The sequence below is a fragment of the Rhinopithecus bieti genome, unplaced genomic scaffold, assembly GCF_001698545.2.
Source record: "Rhinopithecus bieti isolate Rb0 unplaced genomic scaffold, ASM169854v2 scaffold_1014, whole genome shotgun sequence".
Taxonomy (NCBI): Eukaryota; Metazoa; Chordata; class Mammalia; order Primates; family Cercopithecidae; genus Rhinopithecus; species Rhinopithecus bieti.
The window spans coordinates 5,957,216-5,973,642 of record NW_016803499.1 but is presented as its reverse complement, the minus strand read 5'-3'; the positions used below and the strand labels follow the sequence as shown (position 1 = coordinate 5,973,642).

At 62.3% G+C, this 16,427-nt stretch overlaps 1 protein-coding gene across 1 annotated transcript in view; it reads left to right on the top strand.

Annotated features, from left to right (window-relative positions):
- Positions 1 to 2: 2 nt before the first annotated feature.
- The window catches only part of CD81 (CD81 molecule), a gene marked incomplete at its 5' end in the record, with an annotated part of 20,280 nt that continues 3,855 nt past the window's right edge, over positions 3 to 16,427 (top strand). Inside the window, 4 exons of the mRNA XM_017886042.1 lie at positions 3 to 65; positions 13,375 to 13,540; positions 14,685 to 14,757; positions 14,970 to 15,223. Coding sequence (XP_017741531.1) covers positions 3 to 65; positions 13,375 to 13,540; positions 14,685 to 14,757; positions 14,970 to 15,223 — 556 coding nt within the window. The remainder of the gene's footprint in view (positions 66 to 13,374; positions 13,541 to 14,684; positions 14,758 to 14,969; positions 15,224 to 16,427) is intronic.

Genomic DNA, 16,427 nt, shown 5'->3' with positions numbered 1-16,427 from the left:
TGGGAGTGGAAGGGTGCACCAAGTGCATCAAGTACCTGCTCTTCGTCTTCAATTTCGTCTTCTGGGTAAGGGCTGGGCCGGGGGTCAGGGCGGGAGGGGACGGGCACACACCCCACCTCGGGCAGGTCCCGCGGCCGCGTGCTAGGCCCCGCGGGCGCCCCGCGGGCCGCGAAGTTGTGGGGCCACCTGTGGGCTCCAGGAGCGGGGTGGGGGGTCGCCCGGGACCGCCGCGCCCCCCGACTTTGGGGCTGAGGGCTGCGAGCCGAGTTTTGGGGCCTCTGTGCGCGGGGGCCCAGCTCTGCGGCCGGGCCGGGGCCTCTGGGGGCCGCCGGGCAGTTCCCGCTAAGTGGTAGTGATGGGCGAGGTGGGCGCGGGCCGGGACCCGAGTACCCGGCCGCCTCTCAGCTGAGGAGGGGCCTGCGCGGGTCCCTGGCCGCGGATTCCGGACCTGCTGCTTCGCGGGGACGAAGGGGGGGCTCGCGGGCGGTTCTCCTGGCGCCCCGCCCCCATGAGCTCATCAAGGGCCGCCGCCCCTGGATGGTGGGGCGGGGGCGCACACTTTGCCCGAGGTTGGGGGCGATCCGCCTCACTCTGTCCCCAGCCCAGCTAACTCGCCAGTCTGCTGTCACCACCCGGGACCTTCCTGGGGGTCGCGCCTAAAAGGACGTCACCGCTGGGATGGCCCAAAAGCTGGGGTGTGCGCACCCTGGCTGTCCTGCCTGGGGGCGGATCTCCCTCTCCTCACCCAGACACGTTCCAGCCGAGGCCTCCTCCCAGAAGGGCTCTGGAGGCCTTGCAGGAGTGGGGTCCCGCGGTTCTGAGTTAGCACAAGGAAGAGAGTGGCACCAGGGGCCTGGAGTGGATGGCAGGGTCTGGGAGTGGGGCTGCTGCTTTGGAAAGAGGAGCCCCCACGCTGGGCATCTTTGGATGCCAACGTGGGAGGAGGAGGGGGGAGGGTCTCCTGCTGAGAATGGCTTTCTCCTGACCGCAGTCTTTGCTGCTGGGAAGTGACTGATGGGCTTTCGCCTTTTGTTTCCATTTCCTGTCAGTGTTGGAATTGGGGAGGGGGTGGAAATCCCTTCTTGGCCTGGAAGGACTGGAGTGGGTGTCCATGACCGTGGCCTCCCCGTGGCCACGCCCCTGGGCAGAGACTGCAAGCCCCTCCCCGTGTCCCCCCAGGCTGTCACCCCCTTCTCGTGGAAGACTCGGCTGATGTCCCAGTGGACCGAGTGTTTCTCAAGTTGAGGCAGGGAGGGCAAACTTTTAAAATGGCCCCTGGAGCCAGTGTGTGGGACCAGAGACATCTGTTTCCCATCTGGATGGCTGAGGATCCCAGTGCGGATCTGGGGCAGGGAGATTATTTGGAGGGGGAAGGACAGAGGCTGAACTGAACTCTCAGCTGGGAGAGGAGTGGGGCAGTCACATCCCACCTTCCCCAAGCCAGGCTGTTCTGCACAGTCTGCTTGGGACACTGGTGGGAGTCACTGTAGCCTTTGGCTCTGCCCTGGCAGTGGGGGCAGCGAGGCCATCTGGGAGGGGCTTGCCCTCCCCAGGCACAGCCCTGGCACCTCGGCCATTGCTTAGTGGTGGCCTGCTTCAGCCCAGGCATGTGGGAGAGGCACGGGACACAGGCTGTCCCTCTGCCGGCCCCTGGAGCCCCATCCCCTGATGAGGAGAGCGTGGGCCTGGGGGCAGGGGCTGAAGGGGAGTCAGGGAAGAGGACTTCTCTGGAGGTGGATTTTTGCTCTCTGGACGGTGCGTCACTGCTGGGTGAGTCCCTTCTGCCTGCCCAGGCTGAGAGGTCTCCCTGGCAGTCCCCCGGGAGTGTCGCCACAGCAGGCCTGGAAGTTTCCCAGGCTGCAGGGGTGGAGACCTGACGCATCCCAGGGATGCTTGTTATTAAGGCTCGAGGAAATGTCTCCAAGGCCTCACCACTCCTCTCCCCAGGGCCTGCTCCCTGCAAAGCATTGAGAACTGAGTCCGTTCACAGTCACTGTGGACCCACCCATCCATGGGGCTCTGTTGTAACCAGGAATGCCAGGCTGGGTGAGGTGAGGTTGGTGGGCACCACCCTGGTGGATCCCCCTCCACCCTGGTGTTGCAGGGTGTGTGGCTGAGAGCACAGTGCCATGGGCTTGGGCCTCCCTCAGTGGAGTCCCCACCACACTGCTCTGGTGCTGGGCCTTGGCCTCCCCCGTCTGCAGTGGGGGCCCTCAATGAGCCTGCCTCCTGGGGTTGGTGGTGGATTCACTGACATGCCTGAGTGTTGACAGGGGGCTTGGTACAGGAAGGGCTCAGGGCACAGGGGTTGGCCAAGGGTCCAAAGGGACCCCTGCCTCAGAGAACCCAGCCCAGGCAGGCAGGATGCGCAGTGGGGAAGGGGCTGCGGGAACCCTGCAGGGCCCAGAGGGACTCAGTGCAGTCCCGTGGGCTCAGGGGAGGCTGGTGGGGAGGAGGTTAACAATGCGTGTCCGGATGGGGTGCTTGTTAAAAGTTCCATTTTAGAGAGGAAAAAGGCCTTGCCTGTGGGAGAAGGCAGCTGGGGTAGCCTGACCTCTTTCACAGAAAGGAGCCCACACACACACGCACAGGCACTCACACACACGAATGTGCACACACCCTCACTCCCACCTGCACACACACTCACACTCTTGCTGTCTCACTTCCCAAGCCAAGGTGCGAGGGGGAAGGTCCGGGCAGCGTGCACCTGCGCCCTGACCACTTTGGGGGCCAGTGAGAACTGGTCTCCCTGGGTGCAGGGCTGGCCCAAGCAGGGAAGATATTGCAGACACCCTGGCCAAGCAGCATGGAAATCCTGTCCCTTGGGTGGGTCTGGGAGCCTCCATCAGAGGCGGCTGGCACCTGAGACCCACTGCTGCCAGGAGCAGGGCAAGAAAGCCTGTGTCCCGGGGCCGGGGACTGGCCCGTGGGAGCCTTGCCTTCCTCATCTGTGAAATGGATATAAGAGTCTTCTCCTCGGGGGCTGGCCAGGGAGCCCAGGAGAGGTGTCACCAGTCCCCGCAGGGAGAAGAGCTGTGTCTCTTGCCTGGGACTGGCTGCTCCCCCAACCTAACGCAGCTGGTGGCCACCTCCCAGTGGCAGGGCAGACCAACCCGGCTGGGAAAGAGACTGATTAGAAGCCTCACTAACGGGTATTTCTCGCTTCCAGGCAGCACATGACTGTCACTTGGCAGGTCTGTCGCCGTCCTTCCGGGAGAGGGGCTGCAACCCTGGCAGGCGCTGTGGGGGAGGGGGGCTAGGACATCCTGTGCCTGGTTTCACCAAGTGGGTGTGTGGACTTTCCCTGGCTCCCCCAGGCTGTCTGACTGCACAGCTTTGGGGAAACAGTCACTGGGGCAAGTGGGCCGAGAGGAGGAAGTCTGTGGTTTGTCTCTGCTACACGCTGGCCCCAGTGAGGCTGTCCAGAAGTGCAGGGCACAGAGCGAAAAGGCAGGGAGGTGTGGGCCTACTTTCCTGGTCGCCCCTCTGGCTGGCTGCGGCTCTACCAGGGGCTGACATGTCACCCACCCTCCCTGAGGGCACCAGGGTGCATGCCCGAAAGCCCTCCATACTTTCCTGGGTTTGAGGGTCCTTCTCCTACACCTGCCGCAGCGCCCAGTTCAGCTCAACTTTCAGAAATCTGGTTCACCCCCAATCCTTATCTCATAACTGCTTCCAAGCCCAGACAGGGAGACAGACCCCAAACGATCCCCTACCCCTATTTCCGCACCTGAAATCCCACCATGGGAAGAGCTTTGCTCATAGAGTCAATAAGGCTTAGAGTCCAGGCACCTGTGCGAGGGAGCAGGTGGTCACCCTCGTGCCCGCTGCGGATTGGAGAGGACCCTGGGGATGGGGTGGGGCTGGGGCTGGGGAGGAGCCAGGTACCCTGCCCCTTGCTTGGGCCCCACCTCCCTGTGATCCAGGCTGGGCACGCTGTGGGTGCTGGGTGGTCTTCCACCCCTGCAGGTGTCTGCCTTGTTCCCAGCACCCCTTTGGGCAAGAAGAACCAGGCTTACCCAGAAATGGGCTTCAGTGATCTCCACTTCCGAGTTGTCCCCAACCTGCCTGGTAGGACGCAGTGGCACCTGGTATGCTGGGCAGCCTTCCAGGAACCTCTGGACTTACTCAGTGTCCCCCAGCCCTGCACACACATTCTTTGTGTTTCTGGGCCCAAACTAAGCCCCCCAACCTGGGCTGCAGAGCAGGTGCTGAATCATGAGAGACCCTTGAGGGTCCTCCAGGTAGGCCCCCAGTGCTGGAGGAGTCCCCGCAGGCAGGGGGCCATGCCCAAGGGCATGGAAGGTCAGCTGGATCTCACTTTCGGGGCTGTAGGCGTCCTGTGCTAGCCGCCAATGCCATGGCCTTGGGATGGCCAGAATAAGGCAGCTGCTCCCTACTCCCCACACGAGGTCTTTGAGGGCTGCAGGCTCAAGGAGGTGCAGTAGGGCTGGGGGGCCAGGGGCGCAGAGCTCATAAGTGCCTCTCTCCCGGATGCGGGTGCCCTAGCAGGGGAGCTTCGAGAGTCCAGGTGTGAGATGCCAAATGCCAGGGGCCTGAGAGGAGGGAGCATCCAGCTTGGCCAGAGGCTGGTGGCTCACGTCCCCACCCCGCCTTGCCCTTCTTTCTGGAGCTGTGCCCTCCCGCTACATTTGGAAAGTGATTGCTTCCCTCTTCCTCAGCCCCTCGGGCTCCCAGTTATGGAAGTGGTGTGATTCAGAGAAGGTAAAGGATGGGAGGGAGAGGGCTGAGTGACGGGGACTCCCGCAGGGCGCCCTGTGCTGTGTTACATGGAGCTCCAGGATCAGGGCAGGCGGGCAGCCTTGGGTCCTCACTTCTGTCCCCAGCCAGACCAGGCCCCTCACAGCCTGCCAGGAGCATGATATCCAGTGCGGTGCAGAACTAACCTCAAAGCTCAACCCCAGGTAACAGCGTGGATAAAACAGATGACAGGGCATGAGGCTCACCCCAGGACAGGTGAAGGACCCAGGCTGATGGGGGCCCAGAACAGTCCTGATCCTGGAGCTCCTTTCTGAGTGGGACCCCAGGGGTTTCCGAGGGGCCACGGTTTGGGAAGCACAGACTCCAGCCCCCACCCCATCCTGGGCCCCTGGGAGCTCACCCTCTCACACAGTAGATGGGGCAGCCGCAGGCCACTCCTTCACCTGCCGGGGACTCGGCCTGACCTTGGGGCTGTGTGTAACAGTCTTTCCTTCTGTCCCCGAGAAGATGAAGGCAGCTCAAAGGAAGTCGTCCCCACTCTGCGGTGGGCAGGCTCCGAGCCTGGAGCCACCACACCGCCCCAGGCTTGCCCGGTGATTATCAGGCCCACTGGGCAATAAGGAAGCCACGGTTCCAGAGTGATGGCTTGTGAGGAGCCCTAGCTGAGTGGGGTGCCCCTGGGGTGGGTGGCCACACCCAGGTGGGAGCAGGTACTGGCTCTTGACCAGGCTGTGTTGGGCAGCCTGTCAGGTGCTGCTGGTGGCCAGAGACACCCTGAGCTGCCCTGGGCCCCTCTACCTGCTCTCTGGTCCTCTGCCTGAGGCCACCCATCTCCCGCCTCCCATCACCCTCCCTCAGGGGCATTGGCCCACCCAGACCTTTTTCTTTGAAGCACACGGCCCTGGGGTTGCCAGCCACCCCACAGCCCCTTGCCTGGCTCTTCCCCAGTGGGTCACTGGGACTGTCTGTGTTGACACACCCTTCCTACAGGGGCCAGTGGGGTAGAGGAGCTTCCCAGAGCAGGGGTAGGCTTAGAGTGGAGCAAGGGACTTCCTGGCTTCCCTGCCTCGGGAACAGCTGGCCCTGGAAGGGGCTTGGTCCTTGGGGCACCAGTGCCCACCACCCCCGATGCCTGGGAGACACCAGCATCCTCTGAGCCTGTGCCTGTCCTCCTGGTCCCAAGGGAAATGACTCCTCACATCCCCCCAGCAGGCGGGGCCAGAAGGCCAGCATCCTCGCCTGACACCTATTTTTAGATGCTGAGACAGGCGGCTTCCTCGGGGCCAGGGCCCTGTGAATGGGGCTTCCTCTTCCTGGCCTAGGAGAGAATTCCTGCTCCTCTTCCCTCCATGCTGCCTTCCCGGCCCTGGAGGCCACAGTGGGGTCGGAGGGGCAGCTGCTCACCACCTAGGAGGGCCTGAGAGGGCCCCACGTCACCCAGGGAGGAGTCTGGCCCCGTCCCCAACCTCCACACCCAGGCCTGGTACTGCCCCTTCTTGGTGGGCAGAGAGTGAGGGGTTGGCCTGCAGAGACCCAGGCTGGAGGGGCCGTTCACCTCTGGCCCCCAGCGTCCCTTCCTGGAAGCACCTTGGCGAACCACTCCCCTCCTTCACCCAGTATCTCCAGGGAGACTTCCTCCCTTCCTCCTACCTCAGGGCCTCACTGTCCTCCTGGAGAGGGTGTCTCAGGCCCCAGCACCTCCCAGTGGCTGAGCCAAATGGGGACTTCCCGGTGTGTTTCCCACATGTGCAGTCCCTGGGTGTGGGTGAGCAGGCACAGAGCCCGCAGCATGGCCCTGCCTGGTGGCCCCTCTCCCCAAGAGCATCAAGGGAGGGCCTGGGCTAGAGACACACAGACGCCTGGCCTCTGTGTAAAGGCGGGTGAGCTGATGTACCATCGTCCTTGTCCCCCACCGGGGTGCCTGGGCAGCACTTGGGGTGACCACTTGGCCCGTCTGGGTGGGGGTAAGGTATGGGTGCAGCGACCAGATCCCTGCCCCTTCCTGCAGCTGTGGGGGTGTGTGTGCTGGCGTGGAGAGCTCCCACCCGAAGTTCTGACTCCCGGCTGTCTGGGGCCTGCGGGGGCAGTGGGCAGCTGGCATGGGTAGGGGAGCTGCCCTCGGCCTGCCTGGGCAGCGCCTGCTGCCTTTTGCTCCCTTTCAGCTGCTTCTTGGAAACAGCGGACACGCTGGGCAGGAACCCAGTGTGCTTGGCAGCCCCCCTTTTGAAGTGGATTCTGTTATTTATTAATTCCCAGGAAGGAGAAAGAAACAATCCTTCATAGAGTTACAAACACTGCTTTCAGTAGCCTTGCAAGGAGCCCTCCAGGAACCCCACAGGTTACCTGGGCTCCATCCTGAGGGCCACCCTCCATCCCCAACCCCCAGCAGCGCATCTTGTGGGGTGGGGCGTCTCGGGAGGTGGGGCGCCTCGTGGGGTGGGGCGTCTCATGGGGTGGGTCGTCTTGGGGAGTGGGTCGTCTTGGGAGGTGGGGCGCCTGGGGAGGTGGGGCGCCTCGGGAGGTGGGGCGTCTCGTGGGGTGGGGCGTCTCGGGAGGTGGGGCGTCTCAGAGGTGGGGCATCTGGGGAGGTGGAGTGTCTTGGGGGGCGGGGAATCTCTGGGGCCGGGCTACTTGGGAGGCGGGAACATCATGAGGACGGCATCTCAGAAGCTGCGCCCCTCCGGAGGCTGGAGTATCTTAGGAGGTGGGAGCTGGTAGCAGAGAGGCGTCCCACAGGCAAGCTTTGAGCAGGGAGGCGCCTGTATGGATGTCTATGTGGGGAGAGGGATGACAGGAGGTCCAGATTCCAGCACTTATGAAACCTGTGTTGGAGAGCCGGGTGCTGCTGTGCAGGCTGGGTTGTGTGGATGTCAGCTTCTGCACTTTTATTTCCTGGTTTATAGACAAGGCAGAGAGAGGTTGAGATGGGCCTGAGGTCACCTAGGTGAAAGGCACTCAGCAGCCAGGGCCTTGGGCTGCCCTCTACCTCATCACCATGAAAGCGGGACTCTCTCTTTTAACTGACATCCCGGCTCCATAGTTACTCCAGTCGTAACTCTGATTGACCCTAAAACTGCACCTCTAAGGACACGGCTTCGGTGTTTCCCACGCTGCTGCTTGCCCCTGGGAAGCGCTGGCTCCGCCTCGGAAGAAGGTAGCACCAAGATGGCAGCCTGGGGCCTTCGGGGCCCAGAAGAAACACTGGCCCCCAGGAGTTCAGTCATCAGGGACTTGGGATGTGGGGGCTTTTCAAACAGCTTTATTTAGACGTGATTGACACACAGTAAATGCAGATGTTTAAAGGGAACCACTTGGTAAGTTTTGACAGATTTATACCCCTGTTAAACCATCACCAACTCCCCAAGCGCCTCTGGGACCCTTGGGATCCCTGCTTCCTGCCCCTCCTCCCCGTCCCAGGGCAACCACAGGCCCTCACTGTGGGTGCACACAGCATGCATTTCAACAAGTGAACTCAGAAGGCCCTTGTGCACCGTTGCTGTTCTCCCTCTTTGGTTCAGCACAATTACCCAGAAACCCACCGTGCTGTGGCGTGCCCGTCGTCTCTGCACCCGTGCTGTGGCGTGCCCGTCGTCTCTGCACCCGTGCTGTGGCGTGCCCGTCGTCTGTTCCTTTTCATTGCGGAGCAGGGTTGCACCCACGTGTGCAAGGCCGCGATGGCTCCCGGGTCCACCCGTTCACCAGTCAGTGGGCATGTGGGTTGTTTCCGTTTGGGGCATTTATGAGAAACGCTGCTAGAACATTTGTGTGCAAGTCTTGTGTGAACCTAAGTTCATCTCTCTTGGATAAATACCTGGGCGTGGAGCAGCTGGGTCATGTGAATGTGGGTTTCACCACTTAAGCAGCAGTTTTACATAACTGCCAAACTGTTATTCAAGGTGGCTGGACCGTTTTACAGCCCCTGTTGCGTCCGCCCCAGTCGCCTCCCCCAGCAGCATGTGCTGTGGTTGGTCGTTTTCATGGCAGCCAATCCTCTGGGTGCGCTCAGGCCGTGGCTGCGGCTTGACCTGGGTTTCCTGGTCCCTAACGAGGTGGAGCATCTCTTCGTGTGCTTATTTGCTGTGTGTGTGTCTTCTATGGGGAAGGGTCTGTTCCTGTCTTTTGCCCATCTTGTAAAGCTTGGGTTGTTGGTTTGCTTGCTGTTGAGTTTGGAAAGGTCTGCATACGTTCAGGGCACAGGTCCTTTACCAGGCCCTGCCCCGTGTCTTTCGGAGAGCAGGTGGCTTCCGAGTTCCTGACTCTGGGGAACTCTAGTCCTGCCACGTGGGGTCTGTTATGGGGCAGGGGCACCTCTGCCTTTCCCACCACGGGGCGTGGGGCTTTGGTGCTGCCATTGCCCTCCCTCGTAGGTGGCCTAGGGGAGCCCCTCCGCCTCCGTTTCCTCATCCAGAAACTGGGGGTGACCATCACCACCATTGTTGTCACCTAGCTCCAGCTCGAGGTCCCTGCTGAAGGCCGGAGAGCTCAGCGTGGCCCCCTGTGGGTCCATGCTAGGGCTGGGAAGACCAAGGCCCAGGTGAGGCCTCTGCCCAGTGCCTGGCACTCCTTCCTGCCCCATTTTTCCACCCAGAATGGCTCCCGACTGTTTCTGGTCGCCTCGGGGACAATTGAGGTGGGCAGGCTGGCGTCACCCCCATTTCCCGCTGTCCTACCCACCCCCTCCTGGCCCAGCTGTTCTGCCCTATTAAAAGTCACATGGGCCCTCGGGTCCTTCCTGGTGTTGACCCAGGCTCTTCCAGGCCCTGCAGGCCAGGACCAGCCTTCCCTGCAACCCTCAGCAGAGGCCTGGGGCCGGGGCTTGTCTGGGGGCAGCCTCCCCACACGCCCCTGGAGTCTGAAAAGAAGCTCCTTCCCAGAGCACAGCAAGAAGCTGCAGCATGGCCTGGAGTCCCACCGTTAGCAGGTTTGGGGTTTAGGCTAAGCTTTGCTGTCACTACCTTTCTGTTAGGATGTTGTGCCCATTAGATGGGGTCATCCCCTCAGTGCCCAGGCTAGAGGAGGGGTGGTCCCTGCCCAGCCAGGGAGGGCATGGGGTGGATCAGCCCCTATGGAGCAGCTTCCGAGCCAGGCACGGTTCCAGGATCAGCTCTGTTTTACAGAGGGGGACCCTGAGGCACGGGGAGCCCGGGGACCCTTCCAGCAGCCCCGCAGCTCCTGTGGCTGAGTCAGGGTTGGTCACCAGGTCTCTGTGGGGATGAGGCTCCCCCATCCACCTGCCCCACTCTGTCCTGGAACAGCTCTCAAAACAGTCTCTGGACCACAGTTTCCAAACAAAATAAGCAATGTTTTCAGAGGCCCGGAGGAAGCCAGAGTTACCACGGCAACTCTCGGCCTCACCACCTCCTCCCACCAGGCTGCAGATGGAGCCAGCTCAGGAGGGCAAAAGGGTGAGGACAGCCAGGCTCTCTGGGGCCATCCCCCAGCCCCCACCCTTCTTGCCTCTCCTGCACTGTCCACGACCCTCCCTGTGCTCCCACGGGTGTAATGGGCACAGAAGAACTAGGAGCTGTCTGTTCTTGCAGGATTCTGGAAGCCAGGGGCCCCTGACCTCCCTGGGGCCTTATCATGTGAGGGGCACACTTGGGGTCCCAGCTGCCAGATAGCGTCCAGTACTGCCCGCAGGTGCACGTCGGGCCCTCGGTGATTCTAACACACCTCCTACTCGGCAGGAAGAGCTTCAGTCTGGGGCCTGGGCAGGGGAAGTAGGCTGCCATCCTCTCTAAACCAGAGTATGAAAATTGAGTTGAAACTCCCATAGGAGGGCAGGAGGTACAGAAGAAGGTCTGAGAAACCACAGCGCAGGCTGTTGTGTCGGGTGCATGGAGAAGGTGCTCTGGCAGGCCTGCTACGGGGGACCATCACCAACCCCTTTGGGGTGAGAGCCCCATGAGTCAGGGTCTCGCTCTGTCACCAGGCTGGAGTGCAGCAGCATCGTGGTCACAGCTCACTGCAGCCTCCAACACCTGGGCCCACAGTCTGCCCACCTCAGCCTAGCAGGTGGCTGGGACCACAGGCATATGCCACCATGCCCAGCTAATTATTTTTACTTTTTGTAGAGATGGGGTCTTGATATGTTGCCCAGGCTGGTCTTAGACTCCTGGCCTCAAGCAGTCCTCCTACCTCGGCCTCCCAAAGCGCTGGGATTGCAGGCGTGAGCTACCACACCTGGATAATTTTTTTCTCGGAGACAGAGCCTTGCTCTGAGACCCAGGCTGGAGTGCGGTGGCACAATCATAGCTCACTGCAGCCTCAATCTCGTGAGCTTAAGGGATCCTCCCGCCTCAGCCTCCTAAGGTACTAGGATTGAAGGCACTTGCCACCACGCCCAGCCCCCTCTGGCCTTATTGTTTGTCAGGCCCAGCTTAGGTCCCGGGGGAGGGGAGGCAAGAGTGTGAGGGAAAGGGGGAAGAGGTATAGAGCCCTCAGCTCCTCCACCCACCCAAACCCTCACCAAGGCCCTAGACTGGCCTGCCCGGGGAGTCCTCAGGGCTTTCCTTGGGTATGGGCCATGGTACTGGGGCCGGAAGCTCACACTCTGCTGGGCACAGCCCCCTGCCCACCCCCACCTTGGGCCTTGCTTCCCTGGCAGGGTCATTGGAGCAGGAGTGGGGCTATCCAGGTGGTGGTCTTGGGTCCAGCTCCCGGTTTCTCCTTTTTTTTTTTTTTTTTTTTTAAGCTTTCGGTTTCTCTTCTGCAGTTGACCGGCAGCCCTGCATCTGTGTTGGGGTCGGCGCCTGGTGCTGGTGAGGCAAGGCCTCAGCTGCTGGGACAGGACCTGCCTGGCACCCAGCTGGTGGCAGAGCCAAGCATTCCGACTCAGCTCTGGGAGCAGCTGCCTTCTGGGCTGACATTCTCCGCTGGAGAAGTTGTGCTCTCGTCGCCCCGGGTGCCCCCTCACCTGGCTGATTTCATCTTGTGTCCCCTGCCTCCTCCTCCAGGAAGCCCCCAGGGCCTGGCCCTTTGTGAGAGTGGCATGGAGGAGGAAGGCAGACTCGCCCAGGCCAATGGGAGCCGGATGGTGGCCACACTTGTGGGGCCCTGACCCCACAGGCTTCTTCAGCACACCCTGGCGTGGGTGGTCCCTGCCTGAGTGCTGCGCACGGCTGTCTGCCAGACTGGGTTTTAGGGGATTCTCGTACTGTCCTCCTGGGGCAGCAGGGGGTAAAACCTGACCCACCCAGACTGTCCAGCAACAAGGGCCTCCTGTTGTGGACCAGGGACCCTGGAACTGACTGTGTCCTAGGGATGCAGTGTCCCCAGGGACCCTGGAACTGCCTGTGTCCTAGGGATGCAGTGTCCCCAGGCTGCCGGAGGGTTGTGCGGCCATGTTTCCTGCCTGGGGCAGGAAGAAACCCCAGGAGGGGTCTGAAGGGGACCCAGTCCCCATCCCGTCTAGCAGGGAGGAGCATCTGCAAGAGGCAACCGACGGGTCCTGGAGGGGAGGAGGGTAGGGGCAGCAGGAGGCCGAGGGGTCCTGGAGTGGAGGGTAGGGGCAGCAGGACTCAGGGTCACTGGTCATTTATGGGGATCACATGGCCACAGTGTGCCCTGCATGGTGCTAGGCACGAGGGACAGAAGAAAAGCCTGTGTCCCCTCCCACCACCAGAGGGCTGGGCACTGCCCCTAGGGAGAGAGGAGTTGGTGCGTGTGGAGGGGGGCCTAGGGCACGTGCCTGGCCTGGTCGGATGATCAGAGTGGGCTGAACTGAGCCTGGTCTGGGGCCCAGTCTCAAAGGTAGACCCCAACTGGCTAGAGTTGGTTGTGTGCACACAGGACAACCTGGCACTGAGGGCCTCTCCTCTCTGTGAGCCCCATCCCCGCCGGCCAGACTCCCAGCACAGCCCCCTTCCTGCCCCAGCTGCTGAGCGGCAGTGCTGGGCCGGCTTCTGTGCACCCCTTCCCCCAGCACATCTTGGAAACCACAGCAGCTTCCTTCCTCCCAAGTTTCCCTTCCCAGGGCTGATGGCAGCAGGGATGTATCCCACAAACCCCGCAGGCCCTGGTGCCTACAGCTTGGCCTGGTAACATCAAATCCTACTCCCTCCTCCTGGCAGCAAAGATGGGGTGGTCCGCCCCAGAGTTTTCAGCACCCCCAGACAGACGCAGTGCCCCAACGAGCTCAGAACTCTTGGGGTGGTGCCACATCCTTGCAGGAGGGTGTGGTGGTCCTGGGATGCTCAGGTCCTGGTATCTCCTCTGGCCAGATACAGAAAGTGAAACTACAGGGTGTCCAATTAACCTTGAACTTCAGATAAACACCAGATTATTTTTTTGTATGTCCCATGCAATATTTGGGACACACTTATCCTAAAGAAGTATTCCGTTTTCATCCGAGAGGCAGATTGAACCGGCATCCCATGTCTTCCTGGCAGTCCTGTGCTGGAGTCGCACTCCACAGGTGCAGGGCAGAGCCAGGCTCCAAGAAGATGGCGGCCAAAGCACCTGCCCTGCCTCATGCTTCCTGACTCCCGGGGCTCCTCGGGGCATTGCGAAAACCAGGGCAGCAGAGCTGACACCTGGTCCCTGCTCGGGAGCCAGTGGGTGGCTCAGCAAGGCAGGAGGCTGCTCAGGCTGCGCATGTGGGGCAGGCGCAGCCTTCTTGGTACATGTGACACCGTTCCCGCTCTTTCCCAGCTGGCCGGAGGCGTGATCCTGGGTGTAGCTTTGTGGCTCCGTCATGACCCGCAGACCACCAACCTCCTGTATCTGGAGCTGGGAGACAAGCCTGCGCCCAACACCTTCTACGTAGGTGAGTGCACATGTGGCTGCAGACGCATTCAGGGAGGGCTTCCAGGAGGAGGCAGGGCCTAGCCTTTTGGGTGAGAACTTGGAGGGTGAAAGGCAGTCGGGCATGGCATGTCTAGGCAGGGAGGCGACCCTGGAAAGGGCTCTGGGCACAAGGGTTGAAGTGGAGGTGGGCCTGTGGCCTGCTGGCTCCTCTGGCCTGAGCCAGGGCAGGGGGTGGCAGCCAGGCCCGGGCAGGGACTGTGTCGAGAGCTTGCTTATTTTAAGTGTGGGGTTATTTCAGGGGAGGCTCCTGGGGAAGGGTGGGGCTGGATGCCTGGGCTTCACTGAGCCTGGGAGGGAGGGAGGGATGGAGCTCAAGGGATGGAACCCAGTGAGGGGGTGGAGAGGGGGCAGGGAGGGGTGGAGAGGGGCCAGGGCAGGGGTGAGAGGGGGCAGGGGAGGGGTGGAGAGGGGTAGAGACACCCCAGAGGCTGGTGTGACTCAGCTGCCTCTGCAGGCAGCTGCACCTTGCGGCCTTATTAGGCTGCGTGTGGGGGACTGGGCTGCCCTCCCCACCCCCAGGAGCAGAAGTGATGGAGGAGGAGGCGGGGAGGGGCAAGGCCCGGAGCAGGAAGAGGACCATCTCACGGTGCAGAGCAGCACCCCTCCTCCTGGTACTCCTGGCAGGGCTGGTGCTGGTGGGGCTCTGGAGCATTTGTTGAGATGCTTCTGTCCTGTAGAAGAGGCCTCTGGGATGGCCCTCTTGCCCTCACAAGCTGAGGGGTGGGTGGGGTGGGCAGCCTGTGTGTCCCCAGTCTTCAGGGCTTCCCTCAGCCAGCAGGTGCCCCCAGGCCTGGAGCTGTAGGGCCAGGCCCCCCACCAGTTACGGAGGCTGCTTGGCTTGGTTGCTGAACCAGGGCCCCAGGAGGCCCGAAATGGCCCCACACCTGCACCATTCCGCCTCTGTGCAGTCACCCCAGGGCCAGGTGAGGGCCCTGGCCACATGGCGTGCCCGTTCCTTCTTCCCCATACCCTGCTCATGGGTCAGATGGCTGGTGCTGGGGTCCAGACAGTGTCAACAGGGACAGTCCCTGTCCTCCCCAGAGACAGAAGCCTGTGGCCCACAGAGGGTTTCTGGGCCCAGCCGATCCTGGGGAGGGTCCCGTGACCCTGCCCATAGGTTCCTGGCCTCTCTCGGGGCCATGGTGCCCTCACAGGTATGTGTCAGGAGAACGGGAAAGGCTGCTTGTCCCGGGGCTCGTGTGGAGACACCCCCTGCACGCAGCTGGGGTGCTCCTGCCCGTGTCCTCAGAAGCACTCGGCTTAGCTTTGCCCGTGTGCCTGGGCTGTGGGCAACAAAGCCTGGCCAGCATCCTCCGATCTCCGAGGGTGCATCTCTTCTGGGAGGCCCCTCCCGGGTCTCTTCCTTCCCGCTCCCCAGATCATTAGGGCTATTTGGGGTCCAGAAGGTCCTCCCAGCCATCCTGGGCCTTGTCCTCCAGGGCCACCAGTCCAGCCAGTGACAACCACAGCATCCCTGGCCTAGAACGAGGCTGCCCCCAGCACATTCCTCGTACTCCTGTCCAGGGACAGGAGGGAGCTGCCCCCCTTCTCCAGGACCTGGGGCCAGTGGGTGTGAGGCAGGTGTTCCTGGAAGGGGTCACTCTCCAGGCACCCAATGACCAAGCCTTGTGGCTAGAGCAGCTCCCACTGCTCGGCCGGCATCCGGCCCTGTGTGGCCGGAGAGGAGCTGAAGGTTGCTAAGCTTCGGGCTGGGGCAAGGACGGGACACCTCAGAGAAGTATGGGAGGCCTCCTTCCTGTGCTCCACTCTCGGCAGAAGCAGAGGTCACAGGCTGTGCTGAGGCCCCATGGGGCAGTGGTGCTGCCTCCACAGTGCCAGGGCGAGGCTGGTGTTGGAAGCCAGGGTCTGACCCGCATGGTGTCACTGTGGTCACATCAGAGCTCCAGCCCCAGAGCTGCCCACCCTCGGTCCTTGGCTGTGGTTTCCCTGGGCTGGAGGAGCCTGCTGTTTTGTTGGCCACACGACCACAGGACCTGTCACCTCTGACATGGGCTCTGCCTGGGTCCCCACTGGACGGAGACCCCTTGGAGCTCCTTTGGCCATCAAGTCCTTGCCCATCCCAGAACTGGCCTTCTGGAGCCTCTTGTGTCCCTGATGTGGGCCGGGCCCTGCCAAGGGCTTTTTTTTCCAGCGCTGGGAACAGGGCGGGTTTGCTGGGCTCACTCCCCTCAGAGACGCTGCAGGTGCGGTGGGTTAGGCCTGAGGGCTTTAGAGAGGAGCCTGGGGCGGGGCTGGGGCCTGGCAGGGGGTCTGGCAGCCCTGGGCCTCCCACCTCCTGTCAGGACCAAAAAAAGGCAATGCGCCCCTCCTAACCTGCACCCCTGAGTGAATCCAACCTTGCAACCCAGGAATGTTAGGACCTGAGGGAGGGAGACCTGGCTCCTGGGCACTGTGCCCGTCAGGAGGTGGCCACCTGCAGGCATTGGAGGGGAGGGAGACCTGGCTCCTGGGCACTGTGCCCGTCAGGAGGTGGCCACCTGCAGCATTGCTGGCAGAGGTTTCATCTGATCAGGCAGGAGGCTGGGTGGCCAAGCCCTAGAGCTGGGTGTGTTCTCTGCCTGGCGGTGAGTCCTGCCCCAGGCACCTTCTCCCGTGGACTGGCTGGGCAGGGACAATGGGCCTGGCTGTGAGGAGGGGGCCTGGGCTGCCTTCTACATTGCCGCAGCGACAGGGGACAGCCCTGCCTGCTGAGGGATAGGGGAATGGGCAGGCACTGAGAGACACTAACAGCTGTCCCGAGGGTACAGGGCCCTGTCTGGGTGGCCAGGCCCATGTCTCGGGCCCACAGTGTGCCCCCCACCCTTGGACGGCGCCTTCTCCCTCCCCAGGTGTGTGCTGCCCAGCCAGGGGCCGTGGGGGAGCTCGGGAGGGCTGGC